This window comes from Cervus canadensis, chromosome 9 (assembly GCF_019320065.1).
Source record: "Cervus canadensis isolate Bull #8, Minnesota chromosome 9, ASM1932006v1, whole genome shotgun sequence".
In the NCBI taxonomy this organism is placed as follows: Eukaryota; Metazoa; Chordata; class Mammalia; order Artiodactyla; family Cervidae; genus Cervus; species Cervus canadensis.
In genome coordinates, this window is record NC_057394.1 from 84,011,146 (window position 1) to 84,037,166 (window position 26,021).

General features: G+C 40.2%; 2 protein-coding genes across 7 annotated transcripts in view; one reads left to right on the top strand and one right to left on the bottom strand.

Moving 5' to 3' along the window:
- The window catches only part of CENPJ (centromere protein J), a 37,363-nt gene extending 22,163 nt beyond the window's left edge, over window positions 1-15,200 (top strand). For 3 of the 6 annotated variants that reach the window (XM_043477660.1, XM_043477659.1, XM_043477662.1), the window contains exons 11-17: window positions 3,223-3,307; window positions 10,337-10,398; window positions 10,655-10,765; window positions 12,779-12,919; window positions 12,999-13,083; window positions 13,170-13,290; window positions 14,855-15,200. In XM_043477660.1, the coding sequence (XP_043333595.1) occupies window positions 3,223-3,307; window positions 10,337-10,398; window positions 10,655-10,765; window positions 12,779-12,919; window positions 12,999-13,083; window positions 13,170-13,290; window positions 14,855-15,050 (801 nt within the window). In that variant the 3' untranslated portion in view covers window positions 15,051-15,200. Of the gene's footprint in view, window positions 1-3,222; window positions 3,308-10,336; window positions 10,399-10,654; window positions 10,766-12,778; window positions 12,920-12,998; window positions 13,084-13,169; window positions 13,291-14,854 lie in introns of those variants that run through there. The other 3 variants (XM_043477663.1, XR_006271152.1, XM_043477664.1) reach the window with 3 other exon arrangements.
- Window positions 15,201-16,733: 1,533 nt separating this feature from the next.
- Window positions 16,734-26,021, bottom strand: part of RNF17 (ring finger protein 17) — a 113,964-nt gene continuing 104,676 nt past the window's right edge. Inside the window, exons 34-38 of the mRNA XM_043477807.1 lie at window positions 24,727-24,895; window positions 22,901-23,036; window positions 20,837-21,026; window positions 17,478-17,577; window positions 16,734-17,021 (exon numbers count right to left, since the gene is read on the bottom strand). Coding sequence (XP_043333742.1) covers window positions 17,479-17,577; window positions 20,837-21,026; window positions 22,901-23,036; window positions 24,727-24,895 — 594 coding nt within the window. The 3' untranslated portion in view covers window positions 16,734-17,021; window position 17,478. The remainder of the gene's footprint in view (window positions 17,022-17,477; window positions 17,578-20,836; window positions 21,027-22,900; window positions 23,037-24,726; window positions 24,896-26,021) is intronic.

Here is a 26,021-nt window from a genome sequence, read left to right on the forward strand (position 1 = left end):
GTGCATTGTAAAGATTTCAAACTCGTTTTTATGATTTTTTAAAACCACTGTACCATGAAGGAAGTCCCACTTTTAATCTTTTTTTTTTTTTAACTTTTTGTTTATTTATTTATGGCTATGCTGGGTCTTTGTTGCTGTGCACGGGCTTTCTCCAGTTGCAGGGAGTGGGGGTTCCTCTAGTTGTGTGGGCTGACTGCAGCGGCTTTTCTTGTGGCACACGGGCTCGGGGCGTGCAGGCCCAGCAGCCTGAGGGCTCAGTGGCTGTGGCTCACGGGCTCAGTTGCTCTGTGGCATGTGAAGTCTTCCCAGACCAGAGGTCGAACCTGTTTTCCCTTGCATTGGCACATGGATTCTTAACCACTGGGCCATCAGGGACGTCCCTCATTTTGATAATTCTTATAGAGGAATTATAACACAGTAGGCAGGTAATTTCAGTTAAAACAGGGTAAGTAAATTTTCTGCAGAGATCCTCTTTTTTTGGTGCATATGATCCTTTTGAATCAACTGTTTGTTTTTTAACTCATCTATATTCATGGCTATGATGTGCAGACACTGAGGCACTGGGGATCAAGCAGTGAACAAAACAGACTTCTTGTCCTCTTGAAACTTGTATTCCAGTGGTGGAAGAAAGATGAGTGTTGGAGATGGTGTGTGAGGTTGTGATGAGGACTAAGGAGAAAAAGCAAGGAGGTGGGATCCCTGTTGGGGGAGCGTGTTGGAGTTTTCTGTCCAGCATCTGGGGAAAGCCCTCCTGAGAAAGCGAGGTTTGAACAACGGCCAGGAGAGGGCGCAGTGAGCCAGGATAAGACGGTTTGGGAGTCCGAGGCCAGAGGAGCCCTATGGTTGGTGTGGCTGGAGCAGAGTCCATCCTGGGGAGCAGAGCAGAGTGTGAAATTGGAGATGGGCTACGGGTGGCCGGTGCAGCTTTCCTTAGGCCTTAATCACTTCCCAGAACACTGCCTTTTCTTCTGAGATCTCGAACTCTCGGAAGGATGCATGGGAGGGGCGGCCCCCCTGCTGCAGACATGAGAGTGGACTGAGGCGGGCTGCAGGCACCACCTGAGCATTGGGGGACTGCGGCCTTAGACAGAGACTAGTGGCTGAGGCTGCGGAGCAGTTGGGGAGGGTGGAGATGTGGATTTAGTGATAAACTGGGTGTGGGGTGTGGGGTGTGACAGCAGGAAAGCGGGCTTCCAAATCGAGTGTCGTCTCTTTTTGGCCATTTATCATGAGTCCCCTCAAAAGAGAGTACATGTCTCCGGGGGTGTGGATGTTAGGAGCTCAGGTTAGGTCAGGTGAGTTTGAATTGCCTGCTGGACATCAGGTGGACATAGGGCAGAGTTGGATGTGTATCCAGAGAAGGTCAGGTCTGGGCTAGAAGTTTGGGGCCCTCAGAATGTGTGGGAGAGGCCACTAGGGCTGAAGGTATGGATGGCGAGGAGAAAGAACCAGAGCTGAAGTGGGGAGGTTAGTGTGATGTCCTGAGGGCCAAGTACAGCAGGCAGAGAGACCCGTGTCTCAGAGGCTGCTGCTGAGTAAGGTGAGGGCTGACAGTGGATCCTCGGATTTGCCAGAGGAAAGCCTGACTGGGTGAGAGAGTGAGACGCTTCAGACAGAGTGTAAAGCTTTGTGCAGAAGTCTTGTAGTAAATACAAGGAAATGGGGTAGTAGCTGTAGGGGAAGTTTTTTATTTTTGTTTTGTTTTAAGATGGGAAAATTAACAAGTGTTTATGTATTGGTAGGACTGAGTATGCGGAGAGGGAAACCTTGATGCAGGAGACAACGCGAGGGTTGTTGAAGCGGTGTGCACACGGAGAGGAGCTGGGGTTTGAGGGGTGGAGGCACTGGCTTGGACGTCTGTGCCTGGTGATGGGGCGGCTCAGGTGTGGACCCAGAGCTGGACATGGGGGAGCCCTTGGTGGGAAGTTCCCCCAACCCTTTACCTTTTCTCAGAGAAGTGGGAAGCCTGGCTCTCTGCTGAGAGGGAGGATGGAGGAGGCTCTGGGAATTTTGAGGGGAGGGAGGGAGGAGAAATCGGGGTCCGCAAGAGCGGAAAGTGAGGGGAAATGTGGTCTGACTCCACAGAGGTTAGAGATGGTATGTTTCAAGTAGAAATTGTTTGTTATTTTTTCTTATTCAGCTTTTTGAGTGTAAATGGTAGACAGTAGAGGTTTGTCAACCCGGTGAATACCAGAGTGAGAGGGGTGTGGAAGTTGACAGTATATATAGCAAGAGTGTCTGCAATGAGCCATAATTTCAGGCTGCTCAAGAAGGGCAGAGGTTTTGGGGGGATGCAGGAAACATGATCAGTGGATCGTGGGACCCTGCAGGCTGTAAGCCTTGGAGGAGGGAGGGTGTCAGTGGGGTGAGCTGGGAGGACAGGACGTGGAGTCGGAGGGTGAGATTCCCCCCTCCCAACCATGTTATTTTGAAAACTGAGCCAAACAAATTTGAAAGAATAGTATGATGAATACCTGAACACTCACCTAGATCCAGTCATTGTTCACATTTTGCCACATTTCCATGTAAAGTGTTTTGTTGAACCATTTGAAGGTAATGGCAGAAATTGTGGCATTTCACCCTTAAATACTTTGGCACTTTATTAAATGGCACTGGCTTTTTGAATGATTATTATTTTGTAGGTTGCTCTGAAATTGATACTTTTGCAGCTCTTAATAATTGCAGATATTGATAATGACTAGTTCTCCTTTGTCCACTGGAGTACTTAGCTGAGGTGGGAGAGAGTGGTCTAGAGGTGGCAGCTATGGCATCATCTCCTGACAAGCGGGGTATGTGAACGAGACCGACGGGGCAGGAGAGAAGGATATCTGGCTGGAGGAGGAGATGGGAGCAAGGAAGACATCTCCCTTGACCTCTAACCTCGGGGGGTGGGAGGACAGTGTGTGCAGTCTTCTGGGTCTGACCATGAGTTCCAGCCCTCTCCTCTGACCGCTCTGGTAACGTCACAGAAACTGTTGTTTCACACTGCTGTGCGTCACTTGAGGAGAGAATGTATTTCCAGAGGTGGCGTGTGAGTATGTGTGTAGTCCATTCCTAGTAGCAGCTGGTTCACTCCGGCCTGTTCACTCAATGTACATGTAAACAGCACAAATTGAACACACTTAAAATATTCCTTTTGCAAGCTGAGTTCTGTTACTTTCTTTCCTTGTACTAATGTATAGACTAAACTAATTTTATATTCAACATTTTCTCATACTATAGAATTCATCAGTTCGATTTCAAAAGAGTCAGATTTCTTCAGGAACCCAGGTAGAAAAGTACAAAAAAAATTATTTGCCAACACAAGGTAAGATAGTTGCATGACCTTTTTATAAAATATTTTAGAAATTTAAAGAGTGGAGAATTTACACCAACTTAATAGAAATAAGATATTGTAAATATAATTGAAGCCCCTGTGTATCCTCCTTCCAGTTAATTTGCACCCAGACCACATTCCCTTTTTTATTTTTCATTCTTCTAGTACATTGTGTCCATAAATCAACGTAGTATTGTGTCATACTCCATCCCTCTGCCATTTGCTTTCTCTCTCAGTATTTTAAGACCTACCCTCAGTAATATATATAAACTCCAGCTGTACATATTCCATGTATATTTGCCACAGTTAAGCTGTCTTGTTGATGGGCATTCAAGTTTTCCATGTCTGTCACAGAATGAATAGGACAAGTCTTGGTCATGTGAGTTTCTCTCAGACAAATGTCAGGGGTAGGATATTGGGTCACATCAGGTTTGTCTCAGTTGAGGAGATGTTTGGGTTCGATCCCTGGGTTGGGAAGATCCCCTGGAGAAGGGAATGGCTACCCACTCCAGTATTCTGGCCTAGAGAAATCCATGGACTATACAGTCCTTGGGATCACAGAGAGTTGGACACAAATGAGCGACTTTCACTTCCCTTTACAGGTTTTTTTTTTAATTGTGAACAGAACATGCTCTTTGTGTTTGCTAACACATGATCTTCTTACACTTTAATTTGGCCAGTGAGATGGGTGTGAAATGATGAGTCACTGTCATTTTAATATGCATTTCCCTGATTACTGATGAGGTAATGTGAGCATCTTTTGATTTTTAGTGGACATTTGAGTTTCCTCTTGTGAATTGCCTGTTCATCTCTTTTGCCCGTTTAAAACTGTGTGTGTGCTTGTAAGGTTTTGCTTATTAAAGTTAAGCACTGCCAGTATCTTCTACTTATCTATATTTAGCTTTTTGGTTTGTGTTTCTTTATACATGGGTTTTTCCTTTTAATATTGAATTTAATCAACTTTTTAAAAAAGATGGTTTTTGCTTTTTGTGACTAAGAAATCCTTCTCAAACATCAAGTCACAAATACACGATTTTCATCCATGAACTTTTGTTTTCACAGCTGGGTCTTTAATCTGCTTGGAAGTTTTAGAAAGTATTTCTGTAAATTAAATTTATAGAAGTGGATATAACATATGTGATTTGAAAATGATAAAGGAAATATGAGTAACCACTTCCTACAATAAGAATTAGCAACACCTCAGAACTGCCCACTCCGTGATCATATTATTTTAAGTTTTGGGATGTTAAACAATGATGCTGTGAACTTTCCTACACATTTCTGGTACACATTCATTTCTCTAAGACATATACCTAGGGCTAGTTACTGAGTAATTTGTAGGAATATCTTTAACAGATAGTGCCAAAATATTTTCCAAAGTGATTTTACTCTCTCACCAGCAATGTAAGTGCTTGCTTTGCTCCACATCTTGTTATTACTTGATTTCAGAATTAAATTCATGCCAGTCTGTTAGGGGTGTATCTGTATCTCATAGTTTTAATTTGCATCACTATTACTAAATATGTTGAACACATTTGCTTGTGTTTAGTAGCTGTTCAGAATTCATCTTGTGAGAAGAAATTGATGAGATCTTTATTTTGTGGAGTTGTCTTTTTCTTTATTGTTTGTGGGAGGGTCCCCACATCTTCATAATCCTGTAACAGTTTATATATTGCAGGTATCTTCTCCCAGTGTATAGCTTGTCTTTTTACTCTTTATATGTTTTTTATTTATTTATTTATTTTTTTTCAGTGGGTTTTCTTTATATGTTAAAGATATAAAAAGTATCTTTTTAAATTGAAATATATCTGACATATAACATTGTGTAAATCTGAGGTGTACATCATGTTGATTTGATGCATTTAGATATTGTAATGTGACTGTCAGTGTGGCCATACCTAGCACCTCTATTAAATCACATAGTTATGATTTCTTTTTTAGTGGTTGGAATAATTAAGATCTAGTCTTCTTAGCAAGTTTGATGATTATAGCATAGTGTTGTTGTCTGTATTCACTACACTGTGCTTTGTATCTCTAGGACTTATTTACAGCTCACTGCAAGTTGGCATACCCTAACTTCCACCTCCTATCCCTTAGTAATCACCGTTTTATTCTTTGTTTTAATGTGTGGCTTTTTGAAATTCCACATATAAGTTATACCATACAGCAATATTCCCTGGTATATATGTACCACATTTTCTTCATTCATTCATGGAAGGGCACTTTAGGTTATTTCTGTATCTTGACTATTGTGAATAATACTGCAGTCAGCATGGGAATGCATGTAATCTCTTCAGTATCCTGTTTCCATTTCCTTTGGATATATATACTCAGAAGTGGAATTGCTGAATTGTATGGTAATTCTGTTCTTAATTTTTTTGAGGAATGTGCATACTGTTCCCTAGTGGCTGTACCAGTTTGTATTCCCACCACCATTGTACAAGGGTTTCCTGTTCTCCACATCCTTGTTACGTAACAGGATAACACTTGTTATCACTTGTCTGGGCTTTTTTTTTTTTTTTTTGATAGCCATTGATACGCATTTCTCTCATGAGTAGTGATGTTGAGCATCTTTTCATGTACTTCTTGGACATTTGGATGCCATGTTTAAAGATACTGTCTAGTTAGTTCCTCTGCCCATTTTTATATATTTTTTAAAAACAATCTCAAATTTTTAGTATACGTCCTGCAGAAGCGAGCACATAAACAATCTCAGATCTTTATTGTCTTCTTCATAAAACAAAACATGAAGCTTAAAACTGGATCACTTGGCCCTTTCTCTTATCTCCTCCCAGCCCAAAATACTTGCATCTCTTAATAACGAGCATTCTCTTAGATCTGCAGTTGGGCTCAACGCCTCAATGCATTCAAGCCTCAGTACAATCTTTGTAGTTTTAGCCTTTTTCTGGAAAATCGGCGTAGTCTGCCCACCATGGCCCCTCTGCTTCCTGTCATGACGCTGCTTTCCTTGGGGATGCAGAGAATCCTTGCTTTTCTTGTTCTGGGTCACTTTTGGGGGTTGGTGCTTGCCATACTTCATTCAGTGGCCTTTAGGAACGTTCACCGTGTTTGCGAGAGTGCTGCCAGCACAGAAAGCCCTCAGCCCATTTTTAAATCGTATTTTTTTGTGCTTTGTTTTTTAATTATTGAGTTGTATGCGTTCTTTAGGGCCTCCTAGGTGGTGCTAGTGGTAAAGAACCCACCTGCCAGTGCAGGAGACATAAAGAGACACGGGTTTGATCCCATGGTTGGGAAGAGGCGCAGGAGAAGGGCATGGGATCCCACTCCAGTGTTCTTACCTGGAGAATCCCTTGGACAGAGGAGCCTGGTGGGCTACAGTCCATAGGGTCGCAGAGTTGGACACGACTAAAATGCACGCATGAGTTCTTTATATATTTTGTATATTAACTTTTAATTTGATAGATGGTTTATAAAAAATTTCTCTCATTCTGTAGGTTATTTGTTGATTGTTTCTTTGCTGGGCAGAAACTTTTAAGTTTGCTTTTGGTGTTTGTGCTTCTGATGTTATATCCAAGAAATTATTGCCAAGACTGTTGTTAAGGAGCTTCTTTCTTATGTTTTGCTCTAGAACTTTTACAGTACCAGGTCTTATGTTTAAGACTGATTCATTTTGAGTTCATTTTGTGAGTGGTGTGAGAGAGATCCAATTCCATTTTTCTGCATGTGTTCAGTTTTTGCACTGCTTTATAAAGGGACTGTGCATTTCCCCCCATTGGGTGTTCTTGACTCCCTTGTTGACTATTAGTTGATTGTATATGTGGGGTTTTTTTTTTTCTATTCTGTTCTATGGGCATTTACATTAGTTGATCATTGATATGTAAGGACTTACAACTGCCATCCTATTGATTGCTTTCTTTTGGTTTTCTATTTCCATTGTTCCCCGCCCCCCCCCCGCCCCATTTCTGCCTACTTCTGTAAACTTTTTTTCTCATGGTGTTGTGCTCCATCGCTTGTTCTGTTGTATTTGTGGGTTAACTCTAGATTTTTGCTTGTGCTCACCATGTGACCTACATAAAACATCTCACAGATAAAACAATCTGCTGTATGCTATTAGCAACTTATCATTATAAAGGCTCCACCACCCTTTTATGTTTTGATGTCACAATTTGCCTTTTTTATGCTCTGATTTCAGTAACATTACAGTAGCTTGAGTTTTTGGTTTTTTTGCAGCACTGCATAGCCTGCGGGGCCTAGTTCCTCCATCAGGGACCAAACCTTTACCTCCTACAGTGGAAGTGCAGAGTCTCAGCACTGGACTTTCAGGGAATTCCATAGCTGGAGTTTTAAAAAATATTCTTTTCCTTTAAACATTATACTGTAATTAGGTGAATTAGGTTTTTTCTTTTTATCTGACTACATGTTCACATTTACCAATGTGTTGTGTACTTTCATGTTGTCTTGTTGCTGGTTAGCATCTTTTTGTTTCTACTTGAAGATCTCCTTTCAGCATTTTGTGCAGTGTCTTGTAGGTCAGGTGATGCTGAACTACCTCAGTTTTTGTCTGGGAAAGCCTTTATTTCCCCTTCATATCTGAAGGATAACTTTGCCGGATAAAGTAGTCTGGGTGGGCAGTTTTTGTTTGAAACTTTGGATATGTTGTTTTCCTCTCTTGGCCTGTGGGTTTCTGCTGAGAAATCCACTTAGAGCCTAAGACTGTGCTTTCATAGGTTACTTCTTTTTTTCCCCTGGCTGCCTTGAAGGTTTATTATCATTGATTTAGGAAGTTCTCACCTATTATTTCTTTAAATAATAAAAGCTCTGATATCTTTAAACTCTGTGCCCCTTTCTACCACTCCTCTTCTGAAACAATAGTTAATTCAAGTATTTGCCCTTCTAGTGGGAATCCAATAGCTCTTGTTGGTTTTCTTAGTTTCATCTGCTTTTCTATCTGTATTATTCTTGAATTCGTGTTTTCCAAGTCACTTGTTTTTTCCATCTGGTCTGCTCTGCAGTAGATGCTCTCTGTTGGCATTCTTCATCTGTCATCAAATTCTTCACCTCCAGAATTTGAAGTAGCAGATACTTCCTTAACAAAGCTTTTATGACTTCATTGGTTCCTTCATTCACCAGGCTGGCTGCTAGAAACCTTTCTTTTGTTTTCCAGGAGGTAGGGCCATCGGTCAAGTTTGTGCTTCCTTCCCTGTCCACAGACTGACGGTGGCCTATTTTCTGAGCACTCCACGCAGACACACAAGAAGCTGGCAGCAGTGGGGGTGTGGGTTCAGGGTTTTGAGGTGCCCGTGGGCCCAGGGGGCGATCCTTGAGTAGAATGGGTGGACCTCCAATAGAGGTCCTGCAGTGATGCATCCCTCCATGCCCATGATGTTCTTACCTGCTCCCCTCCTCTTTTCCTGACTCCCGTGTTGTGGAGGTCCAGTCCCTCCTCAGAAGTTCAGGTGCTCCTGGAGAGAAAGTGGCTTCTGAGCCACATGGCAGGCAGCTGGACAGCCACTCCCCACTCAAGCTTTCCATGTTCTCCTCGGGAGAGATCATCTGCCACCACCACACAGCTCACGTCCGTGCACTGTCCCCTGGGCTGGGGGCAGCTCTGTTGGGTTTCCCTCTGCTCTGCGTACAAACTCATCTCTGTCCTGCACTGGTAGCCTGCTTGTCTACCCTGGATGTCTTCAGGTCCACTCTCTCCAGGTTTTTCCTCCCGTGGTGAGTGGGAATGGGGCGGGTTTGCTGAGTCCCTTGGGTCCACAGCTTCTACTGAGGTCTGGTCTATCTTCAGATGCACAGGTGGGCAAGAATCCCCCCAGATAGATCCCTGGGTATAAGGCACTGGGGCACTTTTGTTCAGTTACAAATGTCAAGTTAGTTGTTAAGGGGAAAGAGGAATGGCTTAATTGCCATGATGCTGATGTCACCTTAAAAGTTCCCCAATTTCTTTAATGTAGTTGAATTTCACTTCTTTATGGGTAGTCCTTTTGCCTATAAAATGAGAATATTAGTCTCTTCTGTGGAGGGTGGTTACAGGATTCAGAGGTGATGTTAACACAGAGCTCAGACTGCAGTGTGGTTTTTGTGCCTGTGACATGGAGGAAGTTGGTCATTTAGCCAAAACCTGTGTGTGCTCCTCGATTCCTGTTATCTTTACTCGCCGCCCCCCCCCCATTCCCATCCGTCCTTAAACTAATCCTCTGATGTTGATGTTTTCTGAATCGATTAAGTAGGTTGAACCGTATGACATTGCTAGTACCTGGCAACTTGGGATCCTTGGGTCTGTTATTTGACACAGCACACACTGCCGTCTCCACACACGCCCATGCCTGCTTAGTGGACCCTCAGCCTCTGCTCTGCTCCATTCGTGGAGCACTCAGGATCCATTCTGGTTTTTTACACTTAAGTCAGATCCTGGCACTTGAGCTTGAAACCCTTCAAATTTAGGACTACTATCCATTGGCATATAGGAAGACAATATTAGAACTTTAGTGCCTTTTAAACCTAACTTTGGTTTGTTGTTGCTGTGGTGGTGTGGTGTCTATGTGTGCGTGTGTGCACACATGCGTGCTTATAATGTGTGTTTTCCTAATGCATGATACAATTGGGTGTATAGGTCATGATCTAAAAAGTTTAGACCACAGCCATTAGGTCTATCCAGTTTCTTTTTCAAGCCAGGTTCTCTGTGTCTTTCTGGATGCTTCCACTCTTTGTTCTCCATTTCTGCCCTCTTAACTAAAGGCCCTGGTGACTATCTCCAGAACACCTTCAGGTTCATCTGTTAGGTTGGTTGAGCACTTCTTTCTCCAGAAAGAGGTTGTAAACTTTCAGAAAACAGATACTGTCTTTGTCTTTCTTGGTCATCAGGACTTAAGTATTTGAATAAGCATTTTAATTTATATAATGAAGAACTAGGAATTAGTAAAGAAAAATACTAAAACTTTCTTAAATAATGGGTAAAGAAGAGTGAACTAAGGAAATGTTTGACTATAGTATTGAGTCAACTTAAATCTTCCAATTAAATAATCAAACTAACTGGCAATAATATTCTAACAGGCAATCCATCTCAAAGATCCAAGTCTGAGCCTCGTGATTTACGCAGCTCAGAGAAGGGACAGGTAAATCTTTGTTTTTATATATTCAGACATATTTCTTAGGCTTACAGTTGATTAGTGAACTGGTTTAAGTTTCAAAACCATTTATAAAGGAAGCTTTTTACTTAACATCATAAAGGTTTTCTATACAACAGCAACACTAGTCGTAGAATCCTATAATAGTGACATCTGGCTGTTGGACATAAGTGTTAAGTTTTAGCTGCTTGAGATTTTTATTACATGTCATATAGCACAGACTAAGAGCCTCCTGTCCTTATAGACGGCCTCACCCAGGGAGCTGCCTGAACCAGTGAACTTTTCAGATCCTGATTATAAAGAGGAGGATGAAAAAGAGGAAATTCAGGGAGAAATCAGCCATCCTGATGGAAAGGTTACCTTTTTTTAAAAAATGAATTCTATAAAAAACAGACATGGGTTAAAATATAGTTGAAACAGATTCTGAAATCATTGACTTTTGAGAGTTGATGGGGCTTAAGGTCTTCAATGCTTTGGCACATGTCCTCAGCCTGAACCTTTGGACTCCTCTGAAAACACTTGATAAATGAAAATGCATTTAGTTGCTATTTCTAACTGAGAGATGCAACAAGAGGAGGAGTACAGTCCCATCGTTGAAACTTCTTGTTCTTGTCCAGTACATGGCTGAATGCCTTGGTAATCCCTTGTACTTGTAAAAGCCACAGTTCTATGACCTACCCCTCCTTAAATATTTCCTGGATTAGCTGCTTCTCTGCTCCATCCCAACAGTATTATTCCTGTGCTTGGGAAAGGTTCTGAGTGGGAACAGCCTGGCTGGGTGCTCCAGTTAAAGAATGAAGGACAAGGGAAGGGACATAAACAGGGTTTGTTACTGAGGTGGCGGTGAGGGGATTTTTCCTTAGGTTTCTAGAACATGTACTCTCTAGGTTCTTTGATCCACTTTAATAGAAATGAGAAGATTGAAGTTCACTGTGAATTGTGAGGAATAAGTGAAGGACAAAGACCAGCAATCAGAAGGAAGTTGTTACCTCTATCCTAAAGCAGTTTTCCTGTACACTCTACTTTCAGTTCAGTTCAGTCGCTCAGTCGTGTCCGACTCTTTGTGACCCCATGAACCGCAGCACACCAGGCCTCCCTGTCTATCACCAACTCCCGGAGTCCACCCAAACCCATGTCCATTGAGTCGGTGATGCCATCCAACCGTCTCATCCTCCATCGTCCCCTTCTCCTCCTGCCCTCAATCTTTCCCAGCATTGGGGTCTTTTCAGATGAGTCAGCTCTTCGCATGAGGTGGCCAAAGTATTGGAGTTTCAGCTTCAGCGTCAGTCCTTCCAATGAACACCCAGGACTGATCTCCTTTAGGATGGACTGGTTGGATCTCCTTGCAATCCAAGGGACTCTCAAGAGTCTTCTCCAATACCACACTTCAAAAGCAACACTCTACTTTCGGGTAACAAATTGTTGATGAGGAAGTGTTTTCTTTTTTTGAAGAGGAATGAGAATATTAGGATATCACCAGTGTACAAGGTCTAATGAAAGGAAAGGTCTTGGGCAGCAGTCATCAGTGGCTGCTGAAACCTCAGATGAAAGGTTGACGGGTCTCATGATGCCATCCAGTCAGGGCTGAGGTCGTGAGGCAGCTGTGTACTTAACAGAATTTCTGGACACGCTGTCATACAGAGCCCACTGCTGTACCTAAAAGGCATTCGTCAGAATAATTCATCTGGAATGTAATCAAGCCTTTAGAGTAACTACTGGGTTTTTTAAGGAAAAACAGGGTATGAGAACATGTTAACTGACACAAAAATAGAAAAGCAATTGGCCAGATCCAGAATGTGGTCAATATTATATGTTCAGTGACTCAGTTCCTTCAACAGTTGGCATTAAAATGGGGAAAGGAAGGGACCATTAAAAACTGAGATTGGAGAGACACATCAACCCAAGTGTGTGTGGACTTTGTTTTCATCCATATTCAAGTAAACCGTACAAAGCCTATATTTCTTTGGTGAATTTATGAAAAACAGTGTGAAGGTTATGATATAATGAGGGAATTACAGTTTGTTAGGGATGGTAATAGTTTCCTTCTGATTGCTGGTCTTTGTCCTTCACTCATTCCTCACAATTCACAGTGTTCCAGTAGAGAGATTTGTTGAAGTGTTTATAGCTGAAGTGATAATCTGAAGTTTGCCTAAAAAAAACAACTGAAAAGTTTGGGGGGAATAGGTGACTTAAGAATGGACATGACGTGCTAATAGGTTAAGTTGATTGTTTTTGAATTGGAACTTTTCTGAGAAATGTTTTAATTTTTATTATGAAAAATATCAAGGTAGGCAATTTATAAGAATTAGGGACGTTTTTGTCATGTGGTCTCAGGAAATTTTTGCTAGTTTGGTTTTCTTTTTTGTAGATAGAGAAGGTTTATAAGAATGGGTGCCATGTTGTATTGTTTCCAAATGGAACGCGAAAGGAAGTGAGTGCAGATGGGGAGACCGTCACTGTCACTTTCTTCAACGGTGATATCAAGCAGGTCATGCCAGACGGGAGAGTGGTAGGTTTCCACAGGTGTGTTTTCTCTATAGCTTAAACAGCCCTGAAGGAGCAGCAGCGCTGACTGCATGTCTTTACAGATCTACTACTATGCAGCCACACAGACTGCCCACACCACGTTCCCAGAGGGGCTGGAAGTTCTACATTTCTCTAATGGCCAGATAGGTGAGAACCTGTTCTACCCTCTCAGTTCTATTAAATTCTTCCTTCCATTAAAAATAAAATATTTATAATAACCCCCTTTCTTACAGAAAAACATTTCCCAGATGGAAGAAAAGAAATCACATTTCCTGACCAGACTATCAAAAACTTGTTTGCTGATGGACAAGAAGAGAGCATTTTCCCAGATGGTACAGTTGTCAGGGTACAACGGTATGTTACCTATTAAGTTGGTTTCTAGTTTTCAACTTTCAATCAGTAACGAAGTTTAAAAATCTTAAACTTTAATAAGTCATTCAACATTTTAGTGAGTTCAGAATCTGAGAGCAGGTAAGATGTGTTTGCAGCACTTTAGAATTTAAGACAAGTTTGAGACCAGTGGAGTCTGACGTTTGCTTAGTCTTTAGAGATCTAAAGGATATGTAAAGAGCACTTCACGAAAGGAAGATGGCAGATACTTATTTAGAAATAAGTTTGGTGAAATTTGGAAACAGTGAGTGAGACACAGAAGGGAAGCTTCCCTGTCAATTTTTAAGAATAGCTGGACTCTGTATTTTGATATTCTGGGTCTCCCTGTCCCAGCCTAAGCACTTTACTCTTCTGGCTTCTCTAAGCCAATTCCAAATTAACAGTTTCTTTCTTTATCCTTCTGAATGTTAAATTTCTTGAAGTCAGAGATGACTTCTCTGATCCACAGTGAAGAGCATCTTATAGGTGCCAGTATTAAAACCATAATAGAGGTTTGTCAGATCCAGTCCTGTTTTTAGTTTCACCCTCCTTTCCTGGAGTGTAAGCAGTTAAGTACCCATTAACTTGAATTATGTGATGTAAACTTGGCAATAATGTAGGAACTCCTTATGGTCATGGCTGTTTTTCCCTTATTGTTGTCTGAAATCTGGTGGTCTTTATCTGGTGCTCAACTAAAGAAAATTTGAGGAAGATCTTATGTGTACAGAATAGATTTCAGAAACTTCTCCATTTTGACTCTTAAAAAAGTTCCCTAGAGCCATCTAACTGATCTTCAGATATTAAAACTCAGAAGTTTCTCAATTTTGACTCTTATGAAGAGTTCCCTAGAGCCATCTATTTAATGTCATGACCAGTCTTTTCTCGTCTATACTGAAGACACATCCCGTGTTATTAGTTCATTCAGGATTATCATTTTTAAATTGAGGTGTAACTGAAATATGACATTAGTTTCAGATGTACCACAAAAATTTACTAGATATTTGTATATATTGCAGAATGATCACAAAAGTCTAGTTAACATCCATCATCACATAATTACATGTTTTTCTTGTGATAAAAACCTTTATTCTCTTAGCAGCTTTCGAATGTGCAATTCATTCAGGATAATTGTGCAGTTTTTCACTTATAGCAGTGGTTCTCAAACTTCAGGGTTCATCTGAATCTGGAGGGACTGTTCCAAGGGCTTGTTGCTGGGCCCCACTCAATTTGCATTTCGAGTGAGCTCTTGGGTGATGCAGACACCACAGGGCCACACTTACTAAAGCAGTGGCTCTCTAACCTTTGTATGTGGCAGGGAGCCACATATGTGTTCATACGAAATTTGAGAAATAACCAAAATAGAAAAAAACATTCTGTGTTGAGAAGTTGACAACTTCTCAACTTTAGCGCCCTAGCTTTGCTTTATAATGGGACATTATCCTTAAAATAAGGACCAGGGATGCTCTTGGAGAAGGAGTAACTGCCAGATTTCTCCTGCTATAATCTTCATGTTTTTATAAAGGAATTAAATTCTATTTAAAATTTACAGAGATGGCAACAAAATCATAGAGTTTAACAATGGCCAAAGAGAACTGCATACGGCCCAGTTCAAGAGACGGGAGTATCCAGACGGCACTGTGAAAACTGTGTACACAAACGGGCATCAGGAGACCAAGTACACATCTGGTCGAGTAAGAATGAAAGACAAGGACGGTAATGTTCTCATGGACACAAAACTGTCATGAAACTTGTGTGACTCATCATGAAATGACGCTAACTTGATTTTCTCGTTAAAAAGAAATGTACATTTCTTGTGGATTCTGTGGTTTAATTTATATTCTCTGTGTGTGTGTGTCTGTGTGTATATATAAATAAATAGAAAAGACTCTGGAGTATAAAACTTCTTGCTTTTTATGTTTGAAATGAACAGGGGCAGCTTTCATTTTTAACTCACCTCCCTTGTCCTCTGTGGTCATAACCAGCATAGACTTTAGTAAGGGGATGCTTTCTATGGTTGGTGATGGCTATGAAAATCAGGAAGTACAAGAAATACAGTATCACATAGTTTTTTATCACACAGATTTTCCTACTGCCTGTCAGCCCTATCAAGGTCATGCTCAGAAACATCACTGAAGGAGGAATCATTTCTCCACTCACTCTTACTATACTCAATCAGTGCTGAAATTAAAGCATCGTATCTATCACCAAGGTCATAGAATGGGAAGTTAAAACAATGAGGGACTATACAAATCAGTCAAACAGGTAAGAAGAGTTCATTCTGCGAGTGCAGATCTCATGGGAGGAGAAAGCAGCTGTGTTGAGGGTGATATCTGGTCAAAACAGGACACGTGAGAAAGGCGGGGCCTGAGAAACAACCAGGCAGTGTTAAAAAGTTTTCAGAGAAATAAGGAATTATATTTATGTAACCTCAGGATAGAAAGCCATTTTTTTTTTTGGTTGGGGGGCCCACGCTGTACAGCTTCTGGGATCTCAGTACCCCAACCTGGGAATGAACTCAGGCCACAGCAATGAATGTGCCAAATTCTAACCCCTAGATCACAAGGTCCACCTTTGAGAAAGACTTTTAAATGAGACACAGCACAAATTTTCGAAGTTAATGAGTCAAAAGTTTGTCCAAAGACACCCCAAAAAGAAAAGTCACAGACTAGAAAAAGATACACATATCTGACAAAGGATTAATAACCCAAATACATTAAGAAGCCTTACTAGTTAAAATTACCAAAGATATGAATGAGCAATAAACAAGCAACTAAACCAGTGAATGCATATTACAAAAATGAAGTATCTCTTTATAGTAGTATCATAAACTGGCAAATAATGGTCTGGCCACACTGCATGTCAGCAAGGAACTCAAGACTACTAATGGTAGAGTTAGTTTGAAAAACAGTTACCTCAGGACTTAGTAAATTCCATTAGTAACTATATTCACTAGAAAACCACTCATAAGTACAGAGAAGCTCCTACTGTAGAATAACTCTTATTGAGAAAAAACTGGTAACAACCTAAAGATCTAACAGAATAAATTATGTGCACAGAGGGATGTAACAATGCAAGTGAATAAAACAGAGCTATGCATATCAGTGAGGATAAAATACTGTAAATAGGGGGAAAGGCAACTGTGTGATACTGCACACACTTAAAAATATACGGAACTGTATATTGTTTATGGATGCCTACATATACAGTAAAATCATAAAGACCTATATAAGCACGTGCTAAGTCGCTTCAGTCGTGGCCAACTCTTTGCGACCTCATGGACTGTAGCCCACCAGGCTCCTCTGTCCATGGGATTCTCCAGGCAAGAATACTGGAGTGGGTTGCCATGCCCTTCTCCAAGGTATATAAGCACAATAAACGCCAAATTCACAGTATTCACCTCCTTTGTAGGTAAGAGAATGATTGGGGAAGGGTAGAACAGGCGCCTACACCTGTGCTGACAGTGTCTTATTTCTTAAACTGAATATATAGGAAATATTTTTCCTAACGTGGCTAAAATATTTAAAAATTAAAATAAGTAAATACGTGAAAGCAAATATTTATTAACTTTTTTCAAACAGTTCTTAACAGTTCAACATGTAAGGAAAAAAAAAAGCCCAGCACTATTGCAGAACAAGTGAAGGAAATAAGCCTGAAATGGTCTACATTGTAACAGAAAACTTTCTTCTGGGCTGCTACAGATGCTCTGTACTGTATACCTGAAAAACAGAAATGTGTTATTTTAAACCGCTGCTTAATGTTCAAATCTAGTTACTAAATTGTGTGTTACACTTATGTGAATGGATAGAGTGTGAGCTGTTTACCGGTTAACCCTAATAATCTTTGTTATTAGGACACTGGTTGTCCAGTAGTATATGTAGAGGTAAGAGTTATGAGCTTGAATTATTTTCAGTGCTGCTCTCCTCCTTACACCCTGTAACTATCTGGTACCATGAACAATCAGGACAGCTATTCAGTCCCAGCATTTTCACAACTATGGAACCTTTCTGATACTGGCACTCAGTAGTTTAGACGGGCCTGTTAAGGAGAAATCTAGAAGACAAATTCTTGTTGAGCTTGGTTGTCATTCCTTTGAGGAACAGTGTGAACCTCTGCTGTGTCAGTGCTGTGCCTGAAGCTGACCGTAAGGATGAACAAGAAGTCATGGTACTTACATCATTCATCTCGGTCTGCAAGCCCCATTTCTACTAATGACATATGAATTGGATACTGTTTATCTTCATATAAAGTCACCATTTGTTCTGGTACCTGAGCCTAAAATGAAAAAATCTTTGTCAAGAAAATACCATCATGTCTTTGCTGCCTGTTCCTCCTATAGCTGGCAAGAGAGACAAGGCATTCGCTAAGTTTGTTTATAAATTTGTACTATGTACTTTTCAAAGGTATTTGTGATGGTTTCTTGCTAAATTCCATTCTTTCCATCTTCTACTTTATTTGAAATGTAACTCATCCCCAAAGTTTTCATGGATTGAGCCAATGGGCTCTTATAGTACCTTCCTTGTTAAAATTAATTTGCACTGTACACATAAAGCATACCTTTATGCACACACCACATTTCGATTGTTGTTCATGAGGTGAATACACATGTATTTGTTAAGAATACTTGGTCTGCTAGTATTTTCACTGGCTTCTTGAGAGAAACCTTGCATAAGCTCTTTACACTACTGCACACAGAGTGATACGTACAGAGGTTTTCAAAAAGCACTTTCTAGTAACAGCACTGCTTCAGTAAGAGCTCATTTTTGCCACAGCCAACATAGCAGAAATCCCCAAATCAGGACAAGCTGGGCTGAAACAACACTGGTGAGGATGAAGCTGAACTGAAGAACATGTTTCCATCTAAAGGGACAGTTGCTGCACCACTTGTGCTGTCATTCCAGAAGATTTTATAATATTTAAATATATAAAATATTAGATTTTATAATACATAAAATATACAAATACTAGATTTTATGACACTTAAAAACAGCAGAGTTTTGGTGTATAATTTTCCAGTTTTAAAACAGCTGTGTTATTAAACATGGGTGCAGGTCAGCATCTGTGGGCCTCCCTTTTGTGTCTAAGCCTCTAGAGTAGAAAGCATATTAATACTGAGCATAACCTGGATTTTCTTATTTGAACCTTTTCATACAGTTCTATTACATTAAACAATTCAAACTTAGTATGAGTACCATGAAAACCACTTTCTCTGATTTTGACAACTCCGTTCTAATTTTTTGAACTTTTAGGATGCAGTTTAAATGTCACTTCTCCCATCGTACTTATTCAACAAGCACTTGGTTTTCTACTGGGCAGGGGCTCAAATACCATATCCCAATCTCTCCAGATAGAAATCATTCCTGCTTCTCCCTACGTCTCACCCCCAAATATCTGTACTTCTTTGATAACACTTAATTCATTCTACTTCTATTAGTGGTTTACTAACAGAACATTTCCCTCATTGACTTCAGTTCAGTCGCTCAGTCGCGTCCGACTCTTTGCGACCCCATGAACCACAGCACACCAGGCCTCCCTGTCCATCACCAATTCCTGAAGTCCACCCAAACCCATGTCCATTGAGTCGGTGATGCCATCCAACCATCTCATCCTCTGTTGTCCCCTTCTCCTGCCCTCAATCTTACCCAGCATCAGGGTCTTTTCAAATGAGTCAGCTCTTCACATCAGGTAGCCAAATTATTGGAGTTTCAGCTTCAACATCAGTCCTTCCAATGAATACCCGGGACTGACCTCTTTCAGGATGGACTGGTTGGATCTCCTTGCAGTCCAACGGACTCTCAAGAATCTTCTCCAACACCACAGTTCAAAAGCATCAATTCTTCAGCGCTCAGCTTTCTTTATAGTCCAACTCTCACATCCATACATGACTACTGGAAAAACCATAGCCTTGACTAGACGGACCTTTGTTGGCAAAGTAATGTCTCTGCTTCTTAATATGCTGTCTACGTTGGTCATAACTTTCCTTCCAAGGAGTAAGCGTCTTTTAATTTCATGGCTGCAATCACCATCTGCAGTGATTTTGGAGCCCAGAAAAATAAACTCAGCCAGTTTCCCCATCTATTTGCCATGAAGTGATGGAACCAGATGCCATGATCTTAGTTTTCTGAATGTTGAGCTTTAAGCCAACTTTTTCACTCTCCTTTTTCACTTTCATCAAGAGGCTCTTTAGTTCCTCTTCACTTTCTGCCATAAGGGTGGTGTCATCTGCATATCTGAAGTTATTGATATTTCTCCCGGCAATCTTGATTCAGGTTGTGCTTCTTCCAGCCCAGCGTTTCTCATCATGTACTCTGCATGTAAGTTAAATAAGCAGGGTGACAATATACAGCCTTGACATACTCCTTTTCCTATTTGGAACCAGTCTGTTGTTCCATGTCCAGTTCTAACTGTTGCTTCCTGACCTGCATACAGGTTTCTCAAGAGGCAGGTCAGGTGGTCCGGTATTCCCATCTCTTTCAGAATTTTCCACAGTTTATTGTGATCCACACAGTCAAAGGCTTTGGCATAGTCAATAAAACAGAAATAGATGTTTTTCTGGAACTCTCTTGCTCTTTCGATGATCCAGTGGATGTTGGCAATTTGATCTCTGGTTCCTCTGCCCTTTCTGAAACCAGCTTGAACATCTGGAAGTTCATGGTTCACGTATTGCTGAAGCCTGGCCTGGGGAATTTTGAGCATTACTTTACTAGCGTGTGAGATGAGTGCAATTGTGCGGTAGTTTGAGCATTCTTTGGCACTGCCTTTCTTTGGGATTGGAATGAAAACTGACCTTTTCCAGTCCTGTGGCCACTGCTGAGTTTTCCAAATTTGCTGGCATATTGAGTGCAGTACTTTCACACCATTATCTTTCAGGATTTGAAATAGCTCAAGTGGAATTCCATCACCTCCACTAGCTTTGTTCGTAGTGATGCTTCCTAAGGCCCACTTGACTTCAGCCACTGTAAGGAGCAGTGGCTGCGCTTTGCTGGAGCAGTCGTGCAGAGATATCCCACATCCAAGGTTTGAGAAACCCAAGTAAGGCACTGAGACAGGGCATCAGAGGGCAGACAGACTGAAACCACAACCACAGACAACTAGCCAATCTGATCACACGGACCACAGCCTTGTCTAACTCAGTGAAACTAAGCCATGCTGTTTGGGGCCACCCAAGATGGATGGGTCATGGTGGGGAGGTTTGACAGAATGTGGCCCCCTGGAGAAGGGAATGGCAAACCACTTCAGTATTCTTGCCTTGAGAACCTCATTGACTTACCAGTTCTTTAATTATAGAATATTCATCTGGATCATTTTTTTATCTCAGTCATTACATCCCTGATATTTTATATCATTGCAGGGCTAATCAAAAGCTTGTTAAGTATAAACTAAGACATCATTTGAACAAGCCTTAAAATTAATCCTATAGTATTTACAGCATTATAAACTTTAAAGCATTTCACATGTAAAGCATTTTAGAAAATTACTAGAGATCCTTGAAATAGCTTCAAAAGAATCTTGGTCAGTTAAGACAGATACTTACCATGGAAGAAGCATAAAGTTGTTTTCCTTGTAGACAGTCTATCATGGCCCACAATGCTTCCATGCTCCACTTTGGGCAATATGGTATTCTTGTCTTTCCTACATCTCTCAAGGGCGGTTTAAACCCTGCCAAGAGAACCTTTATGGCTCGGGCTGGATACTGCATAAGATGAAGAGGGATTTGACGCAGTCTGTCATAGAAGAAATTCTAAAATTAAAATTTTTTTTTTTTTAAGAATAATAAAAAAAACGCTATTTTAAAAAAATGTTCAAAATGTCACAATTAGGGGAAAACTTTATGATGTTGGATTTGGCAGTGATTTCTTTGATACGAGACCAAGAGCACAGGCAACAGAAGAAAATTCAATTATATCAAAACTTAAAACTATGCAAAAAGGCACAATCAATAGAGTGAAAAGGCACCTTGCAGAATGAGAAAAAATATGTTCACGTTAAAAACGACATTTCTCCAAAGAGCTGTAAATGGCCAACAAGCTCATGAAAAGATGCTCAACATCACTAATCATCAGGGAAATGCCAAAGAAAGCCATATGATATGATATGACCTCATACCCATTAGCATGGCTACTATTAAAAAAAACAAAATACCACCCAGAAGATAACAAGTGTTGGTGAGAAATATAGAAAGAAACTGGAACCCTTGGACGTTTGGTGGGAATGTAAAATGCTGCTGGGGAGGTTTGGTGGTTCCTCCAAATACTAAGAATAAGCATATTATCCAGTGACTCCACTTCTCAGTATACTGAAAGCAGGGTTGTAAAGAGATATCTGTATGTCCATTTTCATAACATCATTCACAACAGTCAAGTATCCACTGATGGGTGTGTGGATAAATGTATTAAATACATATGATGGAATATTATTCAGCCTTAAAAAGGAAGAAAATTCTAACAATGCTATAACATGGTTGATCCTTGACATTATGCTAAGTGAAATAAGCCAGTTATAAAAAGATGTGAGATATACCTACAATAATCAAATTCATAGAGGTGGAAAGCAGAATGGTGGCTGATGGGCTGGATGAAGGGACAATGAAGAATCATTTAATGGGTACAAAGTTAGTTTTGAAAGTGAAGAGCGTTCTGGAGATTTGTTGCACTAACCATGTAAATTGAGATAACACTACTTAACTATACATTTAAAAATGGTTAAGATGATAGATTTTATATGTGTATTATATCGTTATTAAAAAAATAATTACAAATAACAACAAAACTTGGAAAAATAACAGTGTTGGCAAGGATGTGGAGAAAACGGAACTCCTGTGTGTTGCTGATAAAAATGTTAAATAGTATAGCTGATATGGAAAACTTTGGCATTTTCTCAAGAAGTTAAACATGAAATTACCATGTGATCCTGCAGTTCCATTTCGAGGTACATACCCTAAAACAGTTGAAAGCTGGAATTTAAATGGGTCTTTTTATGTCAGTGTTCACCACAGTATTATTCACAGACCAAGTGTCCATCAACAGATGAATAAACAAAATGTGGTGTATACGTACAATGGAATATTACTTAATTGTAAAAGTAATGAAATTCTGACATGCTACAACTGGATAAACTCTGAAAACATTATTCTAAGTAAAATAAGCCAGACATAAAAAGGCAAATATTGTATGATTATGTTTGTATGAAGAACTTAAAATAAGTAAATTCATACAGAGTAGAAGAGGACTCACTGGGAGCCGAGGGAAAGGGAACAGAACGTTGTTAAGGGGTCCAGAGTTTTTGTTTGGGATTATGAAAAAGTTGTGAAAATGGACAATAGCAGTGGTGGCACAACACTGTGAATGTATTTAATGTCAATTAATTGTATACTTAAAAATGAATGATGGTAATCTTTTTTCTTTAAACTAAAAAATTTAACATGGTAAATTTTATGTTATGTACATTTTCCCACAATAAAGAATAACTTTTAGAGTAAAAAAAAACTCCCAATAGTAGCTCTAAAATAGCTTTTTGAAGTAAAATCTTTTTAATTATTAAAAAAAAAAATAGAACTAAGAATCCTAATTTAACTAAGTTTACTTTTTTGTTTTTTAACCTGTTTACTGTCAGCTTTTCAGTTGATCCATAATCAACAAATTGCACCAGGACAGCTAGAGGATTAAATTCTTTAATGGAAACAATCTTTGCTCTATACCATAAGCCATCATCATATTCTGCAAGGCAAGGCATTTCTGAAAAGACAGAAAAAGGGGAAAATTACATTGCCTTTTATTTTCTTAGAGATATGTTTCGAAATACAGTAAAGTACAAAGAAGATATAATCCCCATATACCCGTTATTCAGAATTAAACACTCAACAGCCATTTGTTGGCTTGTGCTCTTTTTTCTGTTTATATACCCTGTTTTTCCTAACCCCTAAATTAGGAAAACATTTGAAGAAAGACATTTATCCCATTCTCAGAGTTCCTAGTTCTACCTCCCATGGCTTAGACCATCCTCCCACTCCTCCCACTTCTTATATGCCCCCAATTTTTTTCTTTTGGGCAGCTGTCTTCTGCAAAGGATAGTAAAATGGTTTCTATTATTCCACTTTAAATTTTCCCCTCCTCCAATGCAATTCCATTGCTCTCTAGTTTAACATTTTTCAATGGCATCTTAACTGTTTGCAGTACCAAGTTCTTAGACTGCAATTTACAAGGTTCTGAACCGTATACTCCCAACCCACTCTAACCACATATCCTCAACGTGTTACCCAAACAGATTCCTTATTCAACTCCTTTAATATAGATTCCATATGTATTTAATAGGCACTTGCCTATGAGTCAACTTTTAAGTATGCATACTTAACTTTAATTCAAGAATAACTATAGAAAAATGCACAAACAGTATATGTATAGATAGCTCCATGAATTACTGTATCATGCACAGATTGTGTAACTTCCCTTGAGAGAAGAACACGAGGAAGGAATTGTTTCTTCTAGACTAAATTAGTTTACAAAAAGAAAAAATGATAATGAGTTTATTCTTTCACTCATTCAACAAATATTTATGAGCACCTACTTGTGCAAGTTGCCTTCCTCAAAAGCTGGGGACACTGCAGTACAAAGTGTTCCTGCTCACAGTGCCCTTCCTAGGAGAGGAGGCAAGGGCAGAGGAGGTGGTGGAGAAGGGCAGGGCAGAGGAGGGAGGTTGGGGGGTGGGGGAGGAAGAGCACCAGGAAAGAAGACCTGCAGTAGGGGAAAGTAGAGCAGTGGTCCTGCTATACATTCCAGAACTTTCCAGGCAGGGAAAAGGGCAAGTGTTTTTTATCAGCCAAACATGGGTCACAAATGATTAAAATCTTACTAAGTAGCAGATAAGACATTAGGCTCTAGCTTTCCTTTGCTAAGGTATCCTCTGATGAATACAAACTACAAGGATGAATGCATCTCTATACATGACATGGATAAAACATACAGACACCACTCAGTATTTCAGGAATTGTCACCACAGATAACGAAATGCATTTTCCTCATAGGAGAATCCCATGTATTTAATAAAGGATGGTAATACATATAAGAAAGGGAAAAAGCAGAATTTCGTCCATCCTGACAGGACTGGACACAATATGAATTCCCCTGCCCTCACACCAAAATTCTCTAGGTGGCTTGTAATGAAATTAAGTGCCATTTAGGTCTAAATAACAACTCACAATTTTGAGCTACTGGCAAAACCTCAAGCTCAGAAAAGCCATCTTCATGCAGTCAAGTGTTCACAGGCGGCCTAAGCTTTGGAAAATCAAAGTGCCCCAAGGCATGAGGCCAAGCGTATAAAGTGAGGGCAATAAAAATACCCGTTAACCTTAGAAACAACTCAATCTCATCAGCACTGAAACAAAACAATGATTTCATTAGGAATCCCACTTTCCTGAAAGACTGGTACCTGTTCTGAAGTCTGTCAGAGGAGGGAATGTCTCCACATTCTTATTGAACCTCCGCAGTGCCTCCTCGAGGCTCTCAGACTCAGATTCCCAGCCAACTCCACTGTCTTCTGTGTCACTGTGCTGGTTAAACAAACTACAACTTTCGACAGAATCAAGGCAAATATATACCTGAGTTGGGGGAACGGAAAGGAAAAATATTAAAATTCTGTAACTCAGTATTCATGATATGGGCAAAAGTACTGCAGCAAAGCCTCCAATAATGGCCCCATGGTCCTTATAGAGTTAAGTCCGCATATCAAACCAGACTTGCTCTCTGTGGCTGAAAAATGCCATAGCATGATGGTAGTGACTACTGAGCTCAGACTGCAGAAGATGTGGCCTCTGCCTCGGTGGTGCCTGGTCCGCCGGGGGCAGGCACATGCATGTCAGCAGGCCCAGGAGAGGCCCACAGGGCAGGAGCCCAGCACCGAGCTCTGGAATTGGATCCTGCAGCAGCACACCCCTTTTCCAACACCTTGACACCCTGGATTCCTGACTTTCATGTGTGTTGTTTTAAGCTGCTAAATTTGGGGTAATTTGTTGTGCAACAATAATAACTAGTTAAAAATCATTATAAAAACCAACAATAGGTTACACTACTATGTTTTCTGATGAAATTATGGAGTAAATTCTCCTCGCTTGTGAAGGAATAGTTTACTGTATAAAAACAGCTGAAGGACTGCACTGCCACTTAATTTGTCATCTCTTTTTCTCTTGTTAGTCAAGCATATATAATTGAATTTTCTTTAGTGTACTTATTCACTCAGTCAATATTTATTGAGTGCCTTACTATGTATCAGGTAGGATTCTAGGTATTCCAGGGACATACCAGTGCCCAAAACACAAAAATCCCTATCTTCATGGAATTACATTCTAGTAGGGAGATGTAGACAGACATAGCAAGAAAGTGGTGGTGCATTAGAAGGTGACAATTAGTATGAAAAAACAGAGCAGGGTAAAGAGTACGTAAGTTCAATGTAGGAAGAGGACAGGGGAATGAGACGTCTGAGATTTCTTCGGTGGCAGTAAGTTCAAACTTAAAAATCTAAATATTTGATTTAAAGAGCTATACATTACTGGGAAAACCCAAAAGTGATTAAGAAACAGTTGCCTTACTAAGTATAAACAGATATTTGAAGAAGAAACTATAGGGTAGGTAAACTAGAGGTCAGCAATTGTTAATAAAGTCAGGAAGATAGAAATGTGAAGAATCCATCCTAGAGTTAAGACCATAACCAACAGTGTTACCGAAATT